The following is a 22,861-nucleotide window of genomic DNA, read 5'->3' on the forward strand; positions in this document are numbered from 1 at the left end:
CCAAGGAGAGCCCTTTTCACAGGCTTCTGTGCCTGCCACCTCCTCAAGCCCTTTCTTACTTTTCTACATAACAAGCTATCCCGGGCTAATCTTGTAGCTCTCTTGCTGTAGCTCTAGAACTTCTTTGAAAGTCCTGGATTCCTTTTGTGGTCTTTAGAAACCCAGATCAGGATACCAGGTGTACTCATTGCTCTGGAGTATCTTTGCTTGTGGGGGCTTTTGGCCGGAAAACATATGCATGCAAATACACAGACACATACAAATACTTATTTAAATACTTGCACACCTACCTAAACATACCTACATGAAGCATACCACATAGTTTACTTATTTTATTTGTCCCTTACACTAAAATGTAAGCTTCCCAAGGGAGAAAATCTGTGGCTGTTTGGTTTGCTGTTGATCTTCTAGCGCATAGAACAGTGTGGAAAGCGTTTGATAAATAGCTGTTGACTGAAAGAGAAGAAAGAAACCAAGAAAGAAAGAAAGAAAGAAAAAAGAAAGAAAAAGAAAGAAAGAAGAAAAAAAGAAAGAAAGAAAGAAAGAAAGAAAGAAATCAAGCCACATGACTTGCCAAATCGTTACAGCTGACACATGGCAGAATCCTCTTTTCGTGGTGCTTCCAGGACCCAAAGTAGGAGCTAAACGTCCGGCTAGGAGAGCAGCTATTTTCATTTTCTCACCTTAATTTTTTCCTGAGCTCTTTTGCCTCCAGACCTCTGTAGGTTGTATCTGCCCTCCATGCACTCTGGGATTTATAACCTCAGGCGGTCAGCAGGTAAGAGGTGAAGGGAGAGGCTAGGTGGTCCGGTTTGGGAGTAGAAGACTTCTAGGTCACTGCACCCGGTGGTGACAGCTGGGAACTCTCCTCAGCCTGGAATGTGGCCTAACACAGGGAGTAGAAGGACAGAGGGTGACATTATCATTGCTTGCTGGTCCCCTGCTCTGTTCTTACACAGCACCACCCCTGAGACTGCCCAGGGAATGAACACATGGAAGTAGAAAGTCAGAGGTTATGGAAGAGGAGATGGACACATAGGGGGTTGTGGGGACCCAGCAGGGAGGAGCCACCAACTAGGAGCCCTAGCGTCATGGAAACTGGCCCTACCACCCCGTCTGTCCTCAAATGCTATAAATAGTTAGTTTCAGTATCAGCCCCTGCCAGACCAGGCCACAGCACAGGCCAGCCCTGAGAGGAAATGGATTTGGGGGAGGATATCACACAAACAGAGAGAGAGAGAGAGAGAGAGAATGGTTGGAATGAGATGAGGCTAAGGAAATGCCTTTGCCTGTCCCCACTGCACATCACATCACATCACTGGCATTCAGAGCCCTCCCCACAGAATTTTCCAGCCTGCCTGTCATCCAGTAATGTCACTCCAGCAGACCATCTCCCGCCCCTCCTACTACGTCATCCCGTTGCTACCACTTGGTATGGCCTCTGTGCTTCCATATGTACTCATTTTTTTTTTAAGATTTTGTTTATTTATTTGCTAGAGAGAGAGGAGGGAGAGAGCACAAGCAGGGGAAGTGGTAAGCAGAGGGAGAAGCAGGCTCCCTGCTGAGCAAGAAGTCTAATGCAGGACTCGATCCCAAGGCCCTGGGATCATGACCTGAGCAGAAGGCAGCTGCTTAACCGACTGAGCCACCCAGGTGTCCCTGTGCTCATACTTCTAAAGCTTGTTGCAGATTTCACTTCCTCCAAGGAGGAAGTCCAAAAATTCATTCCTGAGGGATCTGGTCTAGTTGAGCTGCTGGCACCCAGGCTATGGGTCTCCTTGCCAGTGAAGCAGGAAGATCTGTCCCTTGAATTCTGATCTGGCTCCATGAATTCTGGATCTGAGGGGTCTTTCTGGGATTCTAGGAACCTCTGGCTAACCTCATGCCCCTCCCTCTTCCATTACAAAGCCCTGAAGACCCTACCACTCCTCTGTTTCCCCAGCCCAGACTCTGCCCTGTTACTTCATTTCTGAGTGACTTTAGAAAAGTCTCTCTCTCTCTCTCTCTTTTTTTAAGATTTTGTTTATTTATTTGACAGAGATCACAAGTAGACAGAGAAAGGTAGAGAGAGAGGGGGAAGCAGGCTCCCCACTGAGCAGAGAGCCCTATGAGGGGCTCCATCCCAGGACCCTGGGATCATGACCTGAGCCGAAGGCAGAGGCTTTAACCCACTGAGCCACCCAGGTGCCCCTTTAGGAAAGTCTCTTAACCTCCCTGGGCCTATTGCAGGTTGGGTTCCCTGGTCCCAGGGACAGAATGCAGTATGCAGGATGTTTCTCAAGAAGGGCCCTTGGGCTCAGTATCTGTGCAAGGGAGTGGAGGCGAAACCGGGGTGAACAAGGGTGTAGGAGCTGCCGTATAGACCTGACAGGCTCGATCTATTCCACAGGGAGCTCTGGGGCCAAAATGATCCAACAGACCAGATCCAATGTTCCACCTCGGGCCAAAATGTCACTTCAAAATGACACAGGCGGCCTGCGGCTGGGCATGCCCTTGGACAAGGCTACTCTTCGCAGGGGACAAGTCCTTGAAGGGGCTGGAAGCCTAAGGCTGTCCACCTATCGCAGCCGAAATGACAAGTCCTTCCCTGAAGGGGATCCAGGAGGTAGTTCATTGCTTCTGCTTCCTCCTGTAGTAACTGCATCGTGACATTTCACTGGGCTCTGGTCCTGATGAAATGCAACGATGTTTGTCAAGTTCTAGCACACACTCTGACTCACAGTCACTATGTAGTAATGAGGACAATGCTTATTGTCTGGGTGTTGGGCTAGGATCCATTGGGTAACTCTGACTCCAAGCCACCTTTTATCCTCTTTGTGGGAAGGGGCTGAGGGGTGGCTCCGGGGGAGCTAAAGACTCAAATTAAGACTTTTGACATTTCTCTAGATGAGGTTACCTGTAAAGCCACAGAAATACAATAACAGCAATGAAATAGGTTTTTCACACAACTTTAAATTCAGGTCCCATTAACAGATAAATTACGTTGTTTATTAACCCATTCATTATCTGGTGAACAACACTATTACAGGACATTGTCTTTTTGTCAACTTCTTCAATATAAACGGTTAATATGAATCCCCTATCTGTGATCCAGTTTTGGAATTTCCTCTTCTTTTAATATGCAGAGATGTTTGAGAAATGGTAGCCGTCCAGGCCTCTCTCTGCCTTTGGTAACTTTTGTGCTACCTCTCAAGCGAGCCAGGAGGCAGGTAGACAATGTAACAGCTTATCTACCCTGCGCGGGGCCAACCTGGACCACAGCTCAGCGCACCTGTCCACACCCTCACCAGCCCGCAGAGGGCTGCGCCAAGGGCCAATGCTTAGGTGTCCTTCTGGCCCCGGGCGCCACGGAGCATGCTCTGTGCAGAGCAGACTCCGAGAGGCGCCCAATCCCAAGCGGCCACTTCAGGATTTCCTTCGCGGCTGGAGCAGGAAGTGGGAGAAAAGCGAGAATTAGGAGCCCGTTTGCAGTCCGGTCCCTGGCACAGTCGCGGCCACCTCCCCTGGGCCGGTTCCGCTCTGTCCAGGAGCTCCGCGGGGACGAGCGGTGCGTGGGATCCTAGTAAAGGGCCCGCTGACCCGCGGAGCAGGGCTGGGGATTAAAAGGGACTGTACTGGTGGGACAGGGACAGATGCCTTTGTTTTTCAAGCCCGTGAACATGGGTTTCGGTTCTTTTTAAAGAAAAGAGAAGCAAGTCGCTGGGATGTGATTTGAATAGGGCGCCCCCAGGCAGTTGCGTCCCTGTTTGGGGACTTGGGGGCCCCAGTGTCCCCGCGCGTCTGGCCCGGGCGACATCAGAGCTTAGGCTCTCTCTTGCCCCAGGGCAGAGCCGGCCTCAGATCTCCGCGTAGGCGTGGTGTCTGGGAGTCGCCCACTCGCCTCTCGCCTCTCCTTTGGCAAGAAACACTCAGCCCCGGGGGAGGGGTCAAGGCGGCGATCTCCAGGAAGGGGAGCCTTGCAGTCCCCTGGCCAAGTACAGAACTTGTCCTGGAGATTAAATAAGACCTAGCACATTCCTGGACTCCCAGTCCTTAAAAAAAACGGAGCTTTTCCAGGAAGCCCAGAGTCCCCAGATAGCGGCTCTCGAGGGTCCTAGTGGTGGCACCCTGGGTGGGGGTTGCTAGGTCCGCAGAAGCCCAGCCCTGGGGGAACCCACCAGCAGTTGCCTTCTAACCCTTCCACATTGTGAAATGGAAAGCTGGGAAGGCCCACTGTCCCTCCTGATACCCTGGACCACTCTTTCCTACCCTCCTTGCTCCCATTTCTCCTGAATTCTCCTGCAACGCCCCCCCCCCGCCCCCCACCACTCCCTCCCCATATTTGATGGAGGCTGTTTCTGTCAACAAACTTTTATGGATTACACAATAATAATAATAATAACAACAAGGCAACTGAATTTCAGAGAGATTGCGTAAGGCCATTCACCTAGGACTGGGCAGGAGTCTGAGGGTCTGAGGAAACTGGAGAGTACAGATAAATAAGTAATAGTGTTTAAGATAAGACAAGGTTGCTTGTGTCTGGGGTCAGAGCTGTCAGTCCGTCAGGGGGCCATTTTCTGAATACAAGCTATGTGCCCAGCTCAGAGCTCCTTCCGTGGGACAGGAAGAGAGATAAAAAAGATAGAAGATGAGGTCCCTAGCCCTCACAACAAAGACTAGCATTTAGTCTCCATCTAAGGACTTCGATTTTTATTTTGAAAACTACATCATCATTAGAGGAAGTGATCTTTTAAACATTTCCCCAGTTGCATTCCCCAATACAAGTTAGTTTTTGTACTTTCTCTTAAGTTTTAACAACAGGTAGATGTGTTTTTTATTTTTTAAGATAACATTTACCAATAATTTTGTTTATACATCATAATATTGGGTTTACACAGAATTTTGCAGACTCTTTTACGTATTCTTTTTTTTTTTTAGATTTTATTTATTTATTTGACAGACAGAGATCACAAGTAGGCAGAGAGGCAGGCAGAGAGAGAGGGGGGAAGCAGGGTCCCCGCCAAGCAGAGAGCCCGATGTGGGGCTTCATCCCAGGACCCTGAGACCACGACCTGAGCCGAAGGCAGAGGCTTTAACCCACTGAGCCACCCAGGCGCCCCTATGTATTCTTTTTTTAAAGATTTTTATTTATTTATTTGACAGACAGATATCACAAGTAGGCAGAGAGACAGGCAGAGAGAGAAGGGGAAGCAGGCTCCCCGCGGAGCAGAGAGCCTGTTGTGGGGCTTCATCCCAGGACCCTGGGATCGTGACCTGAGCCTAAGGCAGAGGCTTTAACCCACTGAGCCACCCAGGTGCCCTTATTTTACGTATTTTGAAAGCACATTCCCCTGCCTGCTCCTAGTCTTCTCTGTTCTCATTTTCACGCTGTATACTATTCCCTCGTGACCACACCATATTTAGCCACTTTTCTGTTATTGCTTGATTCCATTTTTTTGTCATTATAAATAATGTGGCTATAAATATCTTTGTACATATAGCTTTTTTCTTCTTTTAAGTTATGTTCTTGGAATCGGTGCCCAGAAAAGGGATGACTGGGTCAGAGGGTTGACTGTTTTATAACTCCTGCTATGGAAAGCCAGACTGCAACTGAGAACATTTAACAGCTTAAATGAAGCAACCCAAGCCCTCTCAGAAGTACTAGTGCCCTATTATATAGAACAAGCCCTTATTGGCACCCACGATATACCATGTTCCTGCTAGCTGGACACCTGGGTATGGGGAGAGGCAGCCCCACCCTTGGGGAGCACAGAAGCGGTGACTTTTTTTTTTTTAAGATTTTATTTATTTATTTGACAGACAGAGATCACAAGCAGACAGAGAGAAAGGAGAAAGCAGGCTCCCCGCAGAGCAGAGAGCCTGATGTGGGGCTCGATCCCAGGACCCTGGGATCATGACCTGAGCTGAAGGCAGAGGTTTTAACCCACTGAGCCACCCAGGCACCCCACCTTTTTTTTTTTTTTTTTAGTATTTTATTTATTTACTTGAGAGAGAGACAGTAAAAGAGAGCATGAGAGGGAAGAAGGTCAGAGGGAGAAGCAGACTCCTCTTGGATCTGGGAGCCCGACGTGGGACTCGATCCCAGCACTTCATGATCATGACTGGAGCAGAAGGCAGTTGCTTAACCAACTGAGCCACCCAGGCGCCCAGAAGTGGTGACTTTTCAACCTTTTTCTTTCCTCCTAGGACACAAAATATTCCACACTGTTCCACAATGAAGGGCAGACACAGAATTGAGTGATTCCCCCAAATTCTGGAGGGACTTGGAACACTAACGTGTTTTCTAATCAACAGAATCTAATCAAAGAGGATGTACTTTTGGCTTTGATGAAGCAGGTGGCTGGTTCCTGGCTGTACCCCCACTCCTTTTTCTCAGATTCAGGAATATTAGATGCAAGGGAGGGAGAGGCTTGTGTGGATAACATAAATCCACTTTGATTTCTAAAAACGAGCAAACCCTTCCCAGACATATGCAGTTGTGCTGTGACACAATTGGACAAGTAAGGAGATCCGTTTGTGTGTAAATCTGGGCAGAGCACTCCTCAGTCCCTGTGCCAGGATCACAAGGAGACAGAGCTCTGCTTTTAGCAAAGGCATTGAGCTTGTGCTGTGTCAAGCACTGTGTGGTGGCCCAGGTGCCAGTATGAGTGAGTGCCAAGAAATCTATGAAGAGCCTAGACCCCAGAGAGGGTGTGTGGGTATCAGTGTGGCCAATATATTTTGTTTGTTAGATACTAATGTGCCAGGCACTGTTCTAGGCACTGGGATACATACAGCAGTTATCAAAACAGTGAAATACTGCTGTCCTCACGGAACAGATGCTTAGGGGTGGGGATGGGACAAACAATGAGTAAAATATTAAGTATGTCACAGGGTGATAAATGCAGTGGAGAAAAATAATGTAGGGAAGGTGAGAGGGCAGTCTAGAGAGGTTTGAGATAGAGTGCTTAGAAATGGCCTCACTGGTATGATATCTGAACAAAGAGAAAGCCATGGATGGCTGGGAGAGGAGCATTCCAGACAGAGGCCCTACCTCGAGGCCCTGAGACATGAGCCAGGAGTCAGGCCAGTGTTGGGTGGGGGGCAGCAGGAGGATATGAGGTCAGAGAGGGAATTGGGCCATTCTGTGGGTGGCCCAATAAGCAACATATGGACTTCAGCTTTACTCGGTGAGGAGTGGAGTAGAGACCCAGGGGACAGCCAGGGGACAGCCCAGGGGACTCTAGTCTGGCATGGAGAATGCACTTAGGGTCCAGGATAGCAGGGAGCCCAGGTACAACGCCGGTAGCAAACTGGGAACCCCGGGTTTTGTCCTCAACCCAGGGGTCTTTCCGTGCTCTTAGCTCTTGGCCCATCCCGGACTTGAGGTCTGATCTGTTGGAAAGGTGAGAACCTACAGCGAACTCCAGCCCAGAGACAGGTTCGTAGAAAGTTTTTAAAGTCCGATTCCAACACCGTTTGAAGGTCTCGTTAGCATTACAAAAGTCCCAGTAGGAGGTTCTCCTGCGCGGGGAGCCCGGGCAGGGGTACAGTTACATCACTGACCAGCTGTATGGCCTCGGGCAAGTCTTCTAACTGGGCCGGCTCAGTTACTTCATCTGTAAAATGGGACTAAACGCCCTGACCGCTACATCGCATCAAGTGAGATCATTCGAAAGCACCTTTTAAACATCATTATCTTTTACAAACGGCAGCCGTGAAAATGCAGTTGACCTCAGAGGGCTGAGTTAGCAGGGCACTTCCAAACTCGTTTCCGAGAGCGCCGAGCCGGGCTTTGTCTACGCGGCGGAGTGCTGGAACCTGCTGGGCTCTCACCTAGCACCCACGACCCGGCTGGGAACGCCGGCGACCCGCGCGGGGAAAGGCGGCGGGCGGCAGACCGTGCACTGGGGCCGGGCTGCGGAGACCCCGGGCTCCCCAGCTCCCGCCCCTAACCCGCCCCCTGTGCGGGCGCGCGGGGCGGGGAGAGGCCGCGGGCCGGCGGGAGGTCGGGCGGGGCGGGCGGGGCAGGCGGGGCAGGCGGGGCGGCGCGGCCGGGGCGGAGCCGCCCCCGCCCCCGCGCGCTCCCTCCTCCCGCCAGCCCCAGGCTCCCCGGGCCCGCGCCGCGCGCTCTTTCTCCAACAGCGGCGGGGGAGCACAGCGCACCGCGATCTGCTCCGTCTGTCCCTGCGGGTCGCTTCGCCATGACCACCCAGCAGATAGTCCTTCAGGGCCCGGGACCGTGGGGCTTCCGTCTCGTGGGGGGCAAGGACTTCGAGCAACCCCTGGCCATTTCCCGGGTAAGAGCGGTCAGGACGCGCAGGAGCGGGGCGCACCCGGGCTGGGGAGCGGCGTGCCAGGAGGCGATTTGGGGGGCCAGGGCCCCGCAGGCGCTGCGTGAGACGGCCGTTAGGGTGCCCGGGCCGGAACTGGAAGGGCTGGGCGCATCCAGGTGCGCCTTGCGGCGAGCGAGCCCCGTGCGTTTCGGGCCCGCAGCTTCTTCCCCGCCGCGGCGCTCCGGGGCGAGGTGAGCGGGCGGCGGCCAGGCGCGCACTCCCGGTGTCCGCGCGCGAAAGAGGGAGCAGTTTTCGCACGTTCGCTACAGAAGCGCGGCCCGGCGCGTGGACCGCTTTGTCACCCCGCGAGGGCGTGAGGGCCCCCGCAGGTCTCGCACGCCGGCAGGCATCACTTCCCGGTTCTTCACGAGTCGCCGAGGGGCATAAAGTAGTTTTGGAAGCAGCTGGAAAGACCTGGAAGAGGGGTGGAGTCGGTGGCAAGTTTCCCCGGCGCAGGTGTGATGAATTGCCCAAACAACTAGTTTTCCATTCTTTGGACTTAATCCACGGCCAGGTCTCCCCTCCTTCATACGTTTCGGAGAAAAGGGCTGATTTTTTAAACGAATAAGGCCAAATGATCCCTCTTAGACATTCCTCTTTTCCAGCGGAAGGTGACCACGCCATATTTCTGCCTGGCGTTCCCATATTATCAACTGAACAGCCACCTTTCCCCAAGGATACTGGGTGGGGAGGGGTTCCTACTTTGCGTGGCGGCCTTGGAGGGGGGTGGTGGGGAGAGTGTTGCTTGAAAACTTTTTGGACGGGTCTCCTTTCTTTGGGAAGGCCCAGGTTCAATCGGAGACTACCAGGCCCGTTGCCCCCAACTAAAGCAGACACCCCAGGGAGACTCAGACTCAGGGTTTGGAGGCCCAGGCTTTGGTCATCACGTCTAGACTAACTGTAATGTCCCCGTGGGAGTTGCCTTATTCACTGCCTGCACCTAGAAGGCGGCCAATAAATATTTTCCAACTTAATGAAAAGGGGGAGCACAAAGCATTCTCTGGGGTCCACGCCCTGCCTAGAGGCCTGGTGTTCCATTTTGGGGGCCATCTGCTTGCTGAAGCTGACCCTAAACTTGCCTCCTCAGCCATCTGAACATCTCTTTGTTCTTAGTGGGGAGGAGGGAGAGAGAAGGGGACCATCCCTGTGGCATTTTGTTTTGTTTTTGTGTTTTTTACTGAAATCCCCACCTCCAGGAGCTGAAGGAATATGGGGGGAGGTGCGGGAGGCAAAGTACTGAGAGCCTCTGCTTGGCTTCTCGGCTAGCCACAGCCCTAGCCACATTTCCTTCCAGGTGGGTCTAGCCCAGTGAGGAGGTCTTCTCTGATCATCCCATCAAAGCAAAGGGGGCAGGTGTCTCAATTCATGGGCCCTGTTCCTTGTTTCTTCCACCTGCTGTCCTGAGGGGACTTCTTGGATTCTTCCGCAGGTACATGCTGTCTTCCTACTTAGCCGCCAAATGCCTCAAGTGTAGGTACTGTGCCTTCCCCAAGCCTGGCACACAGCTGAACCTGGCCGTCCCCAGTAAATGTTTGCAGGCTTATTAATAAATGCTTGTCTAGGGAAGGCACATTTAGACTCCCTTACCTCATAGTCCATTTGTCCTTGCTCTTTGTGTCTATAATTAACCTGTCAGCCCCTTCCACTTCTTTAAAAAAGGGTTTCATGTCATATATAAATTCAGAAGTGGAAAGGGCTGACAGGTTAATTATAGACACAAAGAGCAAGGACAAATGGACTATGAGGTAAGGGAGTCTAAATGTGCCTTCCCTAGACAAGCATTTATTAATAAGCCTGCAAACATTTACTGGGGACGGCCAGGTTCAGCTGTGTGCCAGGCTTGGGGAAGGCACATTTAGACTCCCTTACCTCATAGTCCATTTGTCCTTGCTCTTTGTGTCTATAATTAACCTGTCAGCCCTTTCCACTTCTGAATTTATATATGACATGAAACCCTTTTTTAAAGAAGTGGAAGATATATGGCCGATCTGTTAAAAGGGCAGTTACCGCCCATCATTTTAACCGCTTTAAAAAGTCAGTGCAAGTGGCACTGTGCAGGAATGACAATGTAGCGTGGAACCCACAAGACTACATTCACTGGTTTGTACCTTAAATATATTTCTTCATTGCGTTATGAGCGATATAATGTTTAATGAGCATGTACCGTGCAATGCTGTAGGGGTCCCAGATATGAGAGGACAGACCTCCGTTTTCAAGGTGCTCATGGTCTAGGGAGAGAAGCTAATCTTTATAATGCCCTTGGCAGTTGCTTTTATTGAAAAGTGAAAGTGACTCAGAGGAGGTGACATTCTCGTGTTCAGGGTGGTTCAGTTGTTTCTTCTTCTCATTTCTATGTGGAAAGAACGTGTCATCTCATGGGGTTGGGAAGATGGTCATTAAGGGGCCTGCGGGGGTCGTCAAGATCTGATGGGGGTCTGGTTTCTGCTTCTGACTTGAGCTGTACCTGGGGGTGAGCTTTCTGCTGTTTGAGGCTTCCTCCTCCGTCTCTGCCATGGGGATAACCCCAGCCACAGGTGGAGAGTTAAGGAACATCAGAGTGCTCTGGAAACAGTGAACAGGAGTGGGGAGGTATGAGCAGTGACAGACATACACACCCTCTGGTTGGTAGGTGTGCTACATTTATCAGTTTGGGCAGATACACTTTACTAGTATGGTTTTATATATGTAGACTATGAGTCTCCACACCAAAGCAAACATAAAAGTTACAGGAGGAGAGGAGTGCCTTTTGTTTAATTATGTTTGCTTTCTCTTGCGTTAATTATTCTGATATTGGCTCTACTCTTTCTTTAAACTGCTAAAGTGCCCAAGTCTATAGTCTTGTGTACTTGAAATTGTTTCTTTTTCTTTTTTGAAATAAGAGAGTCAAAAAATAAAGATGCAAAGCAAATAATTATAAATACCTGTACAGTGCCCCCACCCAGGTCAAGAACTAGAACACTACCAGCACACCAGACATAACCCAGTCCTGACTTAAGATAAGCAACTCCCTGTTTTTCTTTATAGTTTTACTCCCTAAATGTGCATCCTGAACACCATGGCTTCATCTTACCTGTTTCCGGGCAGAATCCTACAGATCCTGTGTTGTGTGTGTGAGAAGAGCTACTTTCACGCCTCATTGTTTTCATGTGTGCTACTGTGATAAAATTTCAATCCAGGTTTTCAGCTTTAAATGGACATAAACCAACTTTCTTCCTTTTCCCAGTTTCTCACTTAAGGCCCCTACCTCGGACTCCCTGGTGATCTAACCATACACATTTGCCTCTGTCCCCTGAGATTTTGTTCTCTGTCACTTCTTGCTCCACAGCTACAGTTGTCTATCTCCTTGAGGTTGTTTCCCCGCCCCGCCATATCAATGTCTTATTTCCTCTAGTTGCTTTCAAGGGAAGCCTTCAGAGAATCCACACCCAGGCCAAAATTGCTGCTCAATTTATGTTGACTGTTTTTCTCTCCCAGCAACTGACAAAAGACAGGAAGGGGTGGGGCCAGAGATAAGGGGGTGCTCTTGCTGGGAGGAGCTGTCATTTGCCTCTTGAGTAAGCCTTTGCTAAGAGCAGTGTGGTTTTATGGGGAATGCTGTACCCTTTGCTTGGGCATCCTAAGGGAAGCTTAATAATGGATACCTTGTCGCCAGAGGGCCTTTTCTGATTTTGAAGAGCGTTATTTTCAGACTGAAGTAGATTTATGTCCTATCCTAAAGGTGGAAAGAGCAGGGGTGCGTGTCAGATTGTGAAAAGCAAGAAATGTCCATAAAGCCTCATTCCGCATTAATAGCCCTTGCCCTGCTCTCCCTCACCTGGGAAATATTAGCTGCTCCAGCTGATCGTGGTTGATCTACAGCAAAAGGAGGAAGAGGGTCCATCAAAGGGAATAACACTTAAGTGCTTCCAATCATTTTTTTTTTTTTTTAAGTCCTCTCTCTGCCCAGTGTGGGTGCCCCTGGAACAGCACATGAGTGAAAGGTTGAGCCCGCTGGCGTGAAATCCACCAGGCTGTGTCGGGACCGCTGACCAGGTATTCCCCCGGACCCAGCCTCCTAAATGCCAGGGTTGGTCTTGGAGGAGGAGAGGGGAGAAGAATGTCTTTCAGGGATTGTTGCAAGGCAGATGACCAAGAGAAGATTATCACCTAACTGCCAAGGTCACACTCTCTTCAGCTGATCAGGACTCGGAAAAGCAGCGGACAGTCACTCTTATGCCGGGAGCAGGCTGGGGACTGGCTTCCAAGCTGTGCCTGTTCCCCACGCCATCCCCTTGCTCTCTGGAGAGGAAAGCCTGTATTCTTTGTCTTTTACAGAGAAGCTCCAGTGCCTGTAGGTTAGGTAATTTGTTTGAATTTACATAGTTTTTCATTGACTGAACCACTTCCTTTTAAAGGAAAGCGTAGAAACTGGGTAAAAACGAGCAAACGTGGCTAGGGCAGAAAATTAATTTTTTAAAGGATGATTGGACTTCAGTGTGTGTCCATGGAAATCCTGGGGAAGCTGCTAGAATATCTGTGGGGTGCCTGGTAAGGGGTCCAGGGCAGGGACTCAAGCTGAGCTCTGCTCCAGTCCCCAGCACCACAGTGGGGGTGCCCTGGGCAAGGTGCACACTTTCTCTAGGGGACGCTTTTCTGTAAAGATAAAATAATAAGCAGACCGACTGGTCTTGTACCCTTGGAATATGAGAGCCTACTCTTTGTTGTAAAAAGTGTTCCAGCATTGGACGTAAAGCATTGGTTGTACCTTCAACTGTGAGTTGATTAAGAAAATGTATTCTGAATTCAAAAATGTTTTTAGATGATTTTGTGTTATGTTATTCATCTATGAATATCTGTGTTGAGATGACTCTTCTGTTAATCATAGGAGCCTTAGTTTACACTGGAAAGATTGTGCGAGATATATTTATTTGACCAGCTTGCAATAATGACCACAGTTAAAATGTATATAGGACATTTTAAATGCCAGGCACTGTTCTGTGTGCTTAATATATTCCCACAGTCATCCTTACACGTATCTTGTGAGGCAGATCTAATTAAGACACCCATTTTGCAGTTGAGGAAACTGAGGATGGAAGTGTTCAGTACTTGGCCTGCTTCTTACAAGTGATGGAGCTAGAATTTGACCCGCCTGGCTTCAAAGCCCGTGGCCTTGATCTCTTTTTCAAAATAACTACTTTAATAGCAGCTGACATTTCTTGAACGCTCACTCTGGGCTCCATGTGCTCTTGCCTTGTCTTCTGTGCTCCCCACAGCCCATGACACAGATACACAGGACACTCAGTCAGTAAATTGCAGAGCTGGGATTAGAAGTGAGACAGCCTGGATCCCAGGCCAGCTTTAACCACTCTCTTCTGCCTCTTAATCATCCATGGTTGTCAGTATTTTATTGGTGGTGATCATGGCACACAGCTCAGCTCCGAGAAGTGCTAATGGTAGTACAGGGATGATAGGATGGGAAGGGGGGCCCTCTTGGTTTCCTCACCCCGGAGCCCACTGTACCCATGAGCATTGGCTGTGGGGGCCCTCAGCTGCTTTGTGGCTTCCGCCCGAGAGCTCCTGGAGCTCAGAGCATCCCAGGGAGCAGCTCCTCCCCTCCCTATTCCCCTGCAAAGCCAGAAGTCCCCACCTGTGAAAATTGACAGTCCTGCTGTGGGATTCCATGCCCCCCGCCCAGGACAGTGGAGAGCAGAAGTGCAGAGGATTTGGTGGGTTAGAGAGAAGCCTGCCAGTTTGGGTCGGAGGGAATTTGGGGGCAGTTTTTGGATCAAACGAAGATGACTAGGGATAGACGGATGCACTTACCTAGCCGGTGATGGGCCTGGAAAGTGGCAGCCAAGTCAAGGCCAAAATGAAACGGACGGACAAACTCGGAAAGGAAAAGGAGGTAATTTCCATGTGGCACTTAACACCCTGTGTGATTGTTGACCCTTCCGTTAGACTTAGCTCGGGTCAACTACAATGCTCATCCGTAACTGAGGCTTGCCGTGCCCTTTCATGATGTAGGACACTGCTTTCTTGCCGCAAACATTAAAGATGATTTCCCAAAGGAGCACGGGTTCTTGACCAAGGACTCAGGACCTGATTTTTATGGCTATGACTACTCATCTGTCACATGAGACAATAAGGACATAGGTATGACCTACGGAAGATAAAGATGTCTGAAAGGCATACACGTGGACCAAATTCAGATGGTACCTCAGTGATTTATACCCATTTCTTTTTAAAACAAATTATAAAAAATACTCATGGTTCTAAAGCTGAACGTATCAACAATTCCGCTAGTTAAATACTCCATAGAAATATGTCCGTATGGGCACCCAAAGGCATGTCAAGAGTTTCCAGAGCCGCACTATTCACAGTAGCCTCAAACTTAGATGATTTCTGTGTGTAACAACAATAGAATGCATAAATGGATGGCAGGGTAGGTACGGGCTACAGGACAGCAACAGGAATTGCAGCTGTGCACAACGACACAAATGAGACAGACGAACGCACACTGTGTTGAGAGAAAGAAGCCAGACGTAAAAAGGTAAATACAGTGGGATTCCAGTTGTATAAAAATAATCAGGCAAAATTAACCCATGTGTTAGAGGTCAGGGTCAGAGCTTCGTGAAGGGAAGGAGGCAGAAGGGGGCCTTTGGAAGTTCAGTTGTGTTTCTTCATCAAGTGCTGGGTTCGTGGGTGTTCTCCCTGTGTGAGGATCTGGCCCGCTGTGGATTTAGATCTTGTGCAGTTTTCTGTGTGCGTGTTGTACTTCAATTAAGACTTTACATAAAAACTCTCACGCATGTTACAAAAAAATCAAATAACAAAAACGTGGAAGGCATAAGGCAAGAAGTTCCCCAGTCGTCCTCCTCAGAGGTCAACACTGCCAACAGTTTGAAACTTTTTAGACTTTTTTCCATTCATGTAACTTTTTTTTTTAAGATTTTTTAAAAGATTTATTTATTTATTTATTTATTTGACAGACAGAGGCTTAACCCACTGAGCCACCCGGGTGCCCCTGTAACATTTTTAATACTGAAGTACCATATCATAGTAACTTACATGTCACGTAGATGTCATCGTTTTGTACTTTTTGCCTTTTTTGTACTGCAGCAAATCAAGAGTTAAACATCGAGGAGTGCCTGGGTGGCTCAGTCGTTAAGCAGCTGCCTTCGGCTCAGGTCATGATCCCAGGGTCCTGGGATCGAGCCCTGCATAGGGCAGGGCTCCCTGCTGGACGAGAAGCTTGCTTCTCCCTCTCCCCTCTGCCCTGGCTTGTGTTCCCTCTCTCAATGTCTGTCTGTCTGTCTGTCTGTCTCTCTCTCTCTCTCTGTCAAACAAACAAATAAATAAAAAATATCAAATCTTGAGGGGAAAAAAAAAGCAGCTTAGGAAAAAAAGACGTCTTGATGTCCTGCAGTCTCAGAATCCGCCTGCTCTGGGTTCCCACTTGGTCTTGTCCATTCCTTAGCCCTGTGTCAGCACCCTCACTTGTAGGGTGGGTGGGGATAATGGTGCTTGTCTTCAAAGGTTGTGGGGAGGATTAGGAGGATGTACAGAGAGAGCCTAGTGCTACAGCCACCACCTGGAAGGCATCAGGTTGTGGTGGGGCTGTTAAAATCCCGGTGGTGATCTGTGCATTGAGTGCCGATTACATGTCAGACACTGTTCTAAATTCTTGACACTTACGATGTCACTCGCTCTTCCCTGCAACCTAATGAGGTTAATGCTGTCATCAATTTCATTTGATAAGTGAACTGAGGTATAGAGAGCAACTTGGCCAAGGTTACATGTTTAGTCAGTGGTTAGGCTTTGAGTTATAGGTGGTAATTATTGAAGTGATTTAAAAACACATGGCAGGGGGTGGGGGTTGTGCCCAGCTGGCTTAGTCAGTAAAGCCTGTGACTCTTCATCTTGGGGTTGTGAGTTTGAGCCCCATGCTGGGTGCAGGGATTCCTTAAAAATCTTAAAAAAATAAATAAAAAATAAATAACACATGGGGTTCCTAAGGGCTTGTTTGAGAGATTCAGTGATTTTTTTTTTTTTTTTTAAGATTTTATTTGACAGAGATCACAAGCAGGCAGAGAGAGAGGAGGAAGCAGGCTCCCTGCTGAGCAGAGAGCCGGATGCGGGGCTCAATCCGAAGACCCTGAGATCATGACCCGAGCCGAAGACAGCGGCTTAACCCACTGAGGCACCCAGGCACCCCAATTCAGTGATTTCTTGACAAATGAGGGTTTGTTTTTTTAAATTCACTTTTAACTATATTTAAGAAGTGATGTGTGGTCTTTCACACTTAGGAGAGCTGTCCCTTGGAATTGCCATCCCTTAGTGTGAGTAGCTTCCTTTTACACTGAGTGGGAAGCAAAGCTGGATTAGGGCACTGCTGATTAAATGGTTATAGAGGAACCAAGAACATTTTGAAACATTCTTGGCGATTTTCAGGCGAACCTGTATAAGCTCATATAGTTGCTGTGGCTATATAATGTAGCTTCAAAAAACAAATTGAGTCAGAATCTGACTCAAGAGACTTCAAATTCCACCTCTAAATGGCATACTGCAGGGGTAGGTGCTGCTCTGTTGCCCAGATCAGAATCTTCTAAATTTATACTCTTACTTTGATACAGCCATTAAATCAATGGAGGTTGACCCTGAAGACACATGGCATTGAGATTGAACTTGAATTCCAACTTACCTTATACCAGCCTAGTTTTATATAAATGCTGAATTAGATCATTATTTATGCTATCTCTCCTACTTGTAAGAAGAACTTAAGGCGATTTACCACATATATTTACAGTATTTCAACACAAAAACACACATAATAAGATTTTTTTAAAATTGGAACATAGTAAAGGAAAGAGATGTGCCAGGACCTTTAAATCAGGTGGTTTCTGTAAATGCACACCACGTTGAGTTGTAAGGGGTCTGGCCACAGCAAAATAGCACCATGGTGAGTGATTTAACATCTGGAATGAAATTACTTTTACAGTATGCAATTTGCATGTCCTCTACAAAGATATTGACCAACATAATAGGTGCCACACATGTACACTTTTTTTTTTCACTCTGTTTCAGTAAGAGATAGAGAAATACTATTCTAATGGATGTTCTTTCAAGGGCCTTCTACATCTCTTAATAGAAATGTAAGCCCTCGAGGTTGTTTCTGGAGGAGCTAAGATTTTAGACTCTAAGTATTTTTGCTTACCTTATAACTTCATTCAGGGAGAGAGCTTCAGGGGAAGGAGTAGTCAACCTCCTTCTTGATGTTTCCACACCTGGTGAGCATCAGCATTTTCTGGGAAGCTTTACAAAATTATAGATACCTGGGATCTGTGTAGAACCTCTTCAGCAGGTCTGAGGTGGAGTGTGGAGATTTATTTATATTTTTAAAAACACCAGGGGAGGGCGCCTGGGTGGCCCAGTTGTTAAGCATTTGCCTTCTTCTCAGGTAATGATCCCGGGTCCTGGGATCAGCCCAGCGTTGGACTCCCTGCTCAGCAGGAAGCCTGCTTCTTCCTCTCCCACTGGCCCTGCTTATATTCCCTCTCTTGCTGTCTCTCTCTTTCTGTGTCAAATAAATAAATAAAAATCTTTAAAAAACAAAAACAAAAAGCCCAGGGGGATCTGATGACTGACCTGCTTGGAAACAGTTGCCTCATCCTTGTAAATATCAGAGTTCTCCTGAGTTACTGGTGATCTGGGTCCATTTCTGGCCTGAAGCATGGATGCCAGTTCCAAGGGGGCAAGGTTAACAGTGTTCTCTGGACGTTCAGGAAATTGCCCTGTATTCCTGTCCACAGGTAACAGCACCTTCTGAATACAGACAGTTTTCCCCTTAGGGGAAAAAAGGCTCTGCACTGCATCAAAACTGTTAAACTGTTGGACATATATTTGGTGAAAATCCCCTCTCTGTCAAAAGGGTTATAATTCAGGTTTTTTTTTTCTAATTTAATTTATTTATTTGACAGAGAGATATAGTGAGAGAGGGAACACAAGCAGTGGGAGTGGGAGAGGGAGAAGCAGGCTTCCCGCTGAGCAGGGAGCCCATCATGGGGCTTGATCCCAGGACCCTGGGATGATGACCCTGGGATAATGACAGACACTTAACGACTGAGCCACACAGGCGCTCCGAGCTGTGCATTTTCTGATGATCGATGACAACTGGTAGGGCAACGTTCCTGTGTCCAGGGCCCTTGAGCACAGTGGGGGCTGTGCCAAATGGAGAGAGAGCTGATGTCTGATCTAAGAGGGTGGGGATCCTCAGCCTGTGCTGATTGTTTAGGTCCAGAATTGCTGGATTTTTCACAAGAAGCTGCGAATGTTAAGTGTTTGTGTGAAATTTACCAGCATGTAAATATTGGCAAGTTTTCCATCGTTTGTCACAGTACAGTCTTTTTTTTTTTTTTTAAGATTTTATTTATTTATTTGACAGAGATCACAAGTAGGTAGAGAGAGAAGCAGGCTCCATACTGAGCAGAGAGCCCGATGTGGGGCTCTATCCCAGGACTCCGAGATCATGACCTGAGCCGAAAGCAGAGGCCTAACCTACTGAGCCACCCAGGTACCCCTCAAAGTATAGTCTTTTTATTTTTATTTATTTATTTTTAAAGATTTTATTTATATGACAGAGACACAGTGAGAGAGGGAACACAAGCAGACAGAGTGGAAGAAGGAGAAGCAGGCTTCCTACGGAGCAGGGAGCCCAATGTGGGCTTCAATCCCAGGACTCTGTGATCATGACCTGAGCCGAAGGGAAACACTTAACAGCTGAGCCACCCAGGTGCCCCAAAGTACAGTCTTTTTAGAAAACAACAGGTTCTTACTGCCGAGTCTGTGTGTACACCTCCAGCCTCATCCCCTTTCTCTCCCTGTACTTCCTGGGTTTCATCCATGCCCATCCACGTGCCATTCCTATAACTTGGCATGCTCTTTCCCACCTCCTGTAGTGCTCTTACATAGTTTTAAGCAACACCTCCTCTTGGGAGTCTTCCCTGATTCCATCTTTAGGCTCCCATTGCCTCTTGCTTCCTGGCTAGTCCAGCACTCACCCGCTGTGGTATATGCCTGTCTCCCCCAGGGGACCGTTGAGTGCCTCCGTGGTGGGCACCATCCTTTCTAGGCCTGTATCCCAGTGCCTTGTGTGGTTCCCAGAATCTGTAAACAGTAGCTCATATTTCTAGAGTTTGACAGTGTGCTCTGAGTGAACCATTTCTTGCAATCCTTGTAACAGCCTTCTGATGTCAGGACTGTTTTCCCTCCTGGTTCCTAGGTGAGAAGAGGGAATGTGTCCTGCCCAAGCACACTTAGGTCACAGGAGGCAGAGACAGGACTCGAACCCTGGCCATCTGACACTTCAGAAGCCACATCATAATCAAGGAGCCACACTCTCTTTCAGGATGCACTTAAGGAATGACTGATGAATGAATGAAGGAGAAAGAGAAAATGGGAACAGAGGAGGGAGAAAATAGAAACCTGCGGTCTTCACAGAGGAGCCAGTGGGCAGGCCGTATGCTCGGTTCTAACAGCCATATTTAGTTATTTAGCTGTAAATTGGAGAAAATGGGAGAGCTACATCATCGTCCTGTTCTGCACCATTTAGAAGTGAAATCAAACCCCACAGAAACCTTCTTGTGCTCTCAGGAGTCTGGCAGCAAGGCTGTAAAGCTGCATTAGGACCTTGCAGGATAGGGTGGTTTTACCGGCTGGCCTCTGAGCAAAGTGTGTGCCCTGAGAGGGCCAGAGGGCGAGAGAGACGTGTGTGAATGGTGCAGAAAATGGCAGGTTGTTCATTACTGGAGATCGTTGCACCTAACTCCATTTGTTCTCATGTAGCAAGAGCTGTGTTGTGTGGTCTCTGGGGAAGAAAGCCGGAAGTGGGTTTTTGAGGTTGTCCATTGAGCTAATGGATTGTTTCTTTGGAGGAGCGTACAGGATTTCTTTTTCATATATTGAAGCTGACTTAGTTATGAGCTGGTTCTAATGGAATTTGATGATCGGGAGGAAATGAGCAGAGACAGTGCGGGATACTGGGTTATGTGGATGGGCTCTGGCGCCCACCAGCTGTGTGGCCTCTTGCAAATGGTTTTGACCCCTGCTCCTTCACTCCCTCATCTGTAACGATGCATGTCATCTCTTGCATTGCACGAGGATGGGTAAGGGAAGCCTTGCCAAATACTTACACTGTGCCGGCCCTTTAGAGGAGCTTAGTACTGGTGGCTATGATTACGAAGATGATTATGGCGAACAGTGTGTCGTGGGGATTGGAGGCCCCGTTCAGGATGGGGACGAACCTGTGTTGGAGAAACAGGGGTCTTCTCCCTGAGGCCCCTTCCAGGGCCGTTTTCTGATCTGGGTTGTTTTTTTTTTTTTTTTAACAGGGCGGGGTTGCTGGGCCTTGCCCAGTGCAGAGCAGTTGAGATGATTGTCCTGTGGGGGTAGACAGCCACTCGGCAGGTGGCAGGGCTGGTGATAGAGTTCCTTGGGCTGAAGGCCACAGTGGAGGAGGCCCCGGGGGCTGCCTTAGATCTGGATTTCTCTTTGGCTCTCGCAGTTAGGTTGGGAGCATCTGCTTGTGGCCTCTTGGTAACCAGCAAGGAAATGGGATTTGGAATGAGCGGGTATGGTTTCAAGTTCAGCCTCAAGCCTTTAGCTGTGAGAACTTGAATCAGTCACAGCTTCTCTGAATCTCAGTTTCCTTATCTGTGAAATTACCGTGTATGTTGGTGGTGAGGTCGTCAAATGGGAGATGGTATGGGAAAGGGCTTTAGTCTTATTTAAATTCTCCCCACTCCCCCTCCCCAAAAGTATATGCCTCAGAGAATGTGAACTTAATCTGTTTCTGTGTGATTCTATCCGAGTCCCAGCTGACCGTATTGTCTTGTACCCTTCTGAGATTTCCTTTGGCTTCCCATCTGTTTGGCTTAAAAAAAAAAAAAAAAAAAAAATGGGATGGCCAGGCCTTGGTTACTTAGGCTTGGGACTCTTAAGACTGGTTCTAGCTTGTCCAGGACATGCCAGGATGTGCTTAACAGAAATGCCTCTCCCACAAGACAGTTTGAACCAATGCTGGAAATTCCAGAGTTCTTAGCAGCAGAGCATATGAGAGGAGAAGAAACTTCTGTTTCTATTTTCTCAAGCTTTTCCCTCCACACTCCACCCTTGTCTCATCATTTTAGTTTTGTGGGTGGTCACGTTCCAGGGTAGTGATGTTAGAAATGATCATTTGATTCCTTTTGAAATCGTCATTTCTGAACGGGTATAAGGAAGCAACGTGATTATGTATTTCACAATGTTAGATATTTCAGACTCGGTCATTCATTGGACAAATATTTACTGAGCACCTACTATGTGCCCGGCACTGGGGATGCCGCAGTGCAAAGGGCAGACAAAATCCTGCCCTCTCACACCTTCCTGTTCAGTGGGCTCTCAGAAAATAAGCCCATAAAATAGATTCATAGACTTAATGTGACAAGTGTCATGAGGAAGAACAGTGTGTTAAAAGGAAGGTAGGGGTCTGCCTTAGATTGGCGGTCAGGAAAGGCCTCTCTGAGAGTGGTCATTTAAGTGTGACCTGAAGGAAGAGACAGAGTTAATCAGAGCAGAAGTTACAGGAGGTGCTAAGGCCCTGTGGTAGGAAAGAACCAAGGAAGGCCCTGGAGCTAGAGCTCAGCTTGGGGTGGGGTTAGGGGAGGGAGGGTGGGGGCCTGACAAGGGTGAGGGAGGAAACACAGTCTTTCTGGGCCTTGTTAGTGATTTTGGATTTTACCCTAAGGGGACTCTTTAAGGCTATTAGATTTCACACTAATAGCTTTAACACTGTTAGATTTCCTGATAGATTGGTTCCATCAGGCTGCCCTCTCCGGAGATAGAATTTGCCAACAAAATTATTGCCAATCCCAAGTAGAGTAATGCTTAGGGTCTTTTTTTTTTTCTTTTTTCTTTTCTTTCTTTCCTTTTTTTTTTTTTTTTTTTTAAAGTAAAGCTCTATGCCAAACACAGGGCTTGAACTCACGACTCCGAGATCAGGAGTTGCATGGCTACCAACTGACCTAGCCAGGCACCCCACTTAGGACCGTATGTATGTATGTATGTATGTATTTATATTTTTATTTTCTAAAGACTTATTTGTTTGAGAGAGAATGAGAGAGGGAGAAAGCACAGAGGGAGAGAGAGGCAGAGGGAGAATCAGACTTCCTGCTGAGCGGGGAGTCTGATGTTGCACTTGATCCCAGCATCCTGAGATCATGACCTGAGCCGAAGGCAGATACTTAATGACTGAGCCATCCAGGCACCCCTACTTAGGACCATTTTTAAAACAAGGGCTGTATATGGTTCTTTAGAAAAAAGTGAAATATACATGAAGTCCTACCAGATCAGTCTTCTGCGGGAAAGGCACAGAAGATGGATTTGTTTTCAATGCATGTACAGGTTCACCCAGGGACTGAATCTGCCCTGCGAACTGAGAGGAGAACAGCCTGCCCTTGCCTGGATAAAGGGTCTTCTCCCAGTGGCTGGATGAGAAGAAGGTCTGGGCCTTGGATCAGGGCTCTTGCTTTTTA

General features: G+C 48.2%; 1 protein-coding gene across 1 annotated transcript in view; it reads left to right on the forward strand.

Annotated features, from left to right (window-relative positions):
* The first annotated feature begins 8,079 nt into the window (after positions 1-8,079).
* PDLIM1 (PDZ and LIM domain 1) overlaps positions 8,080-22,861 on the forward strand; it is a 42,610-nt gene continuing 27,828 nt past the window's right edge. The window contains exon 1 of the mRNA XM_032835925.1: positions 8,080-8,279. Within this exon, the coding sequence (XP_032691816.1) occupies positions 8,184-8,279 (96 nt within the window). The 5' untranslated portion in view covers positions 8,080-8,183. The remainder of the gene's footprint in view (positions 8,280-22,861) is intronic.

Source organism: Lontra canadensis, unplaced genomic scaffold (assembly GCF_010015895.1).
Source record: "Lontra canadensis isolate GAN:19392208 unplaced genomic scaffold, GSC_riverotter_1.0 scaffold3, whole genome shotgun sequence".
NCBI classification, from domain to species: Eukaryota; Metazoa; Chordata; class Mammalia; order Carnivora; family Mustelidae; genus Lontra; species Lontra canadensis.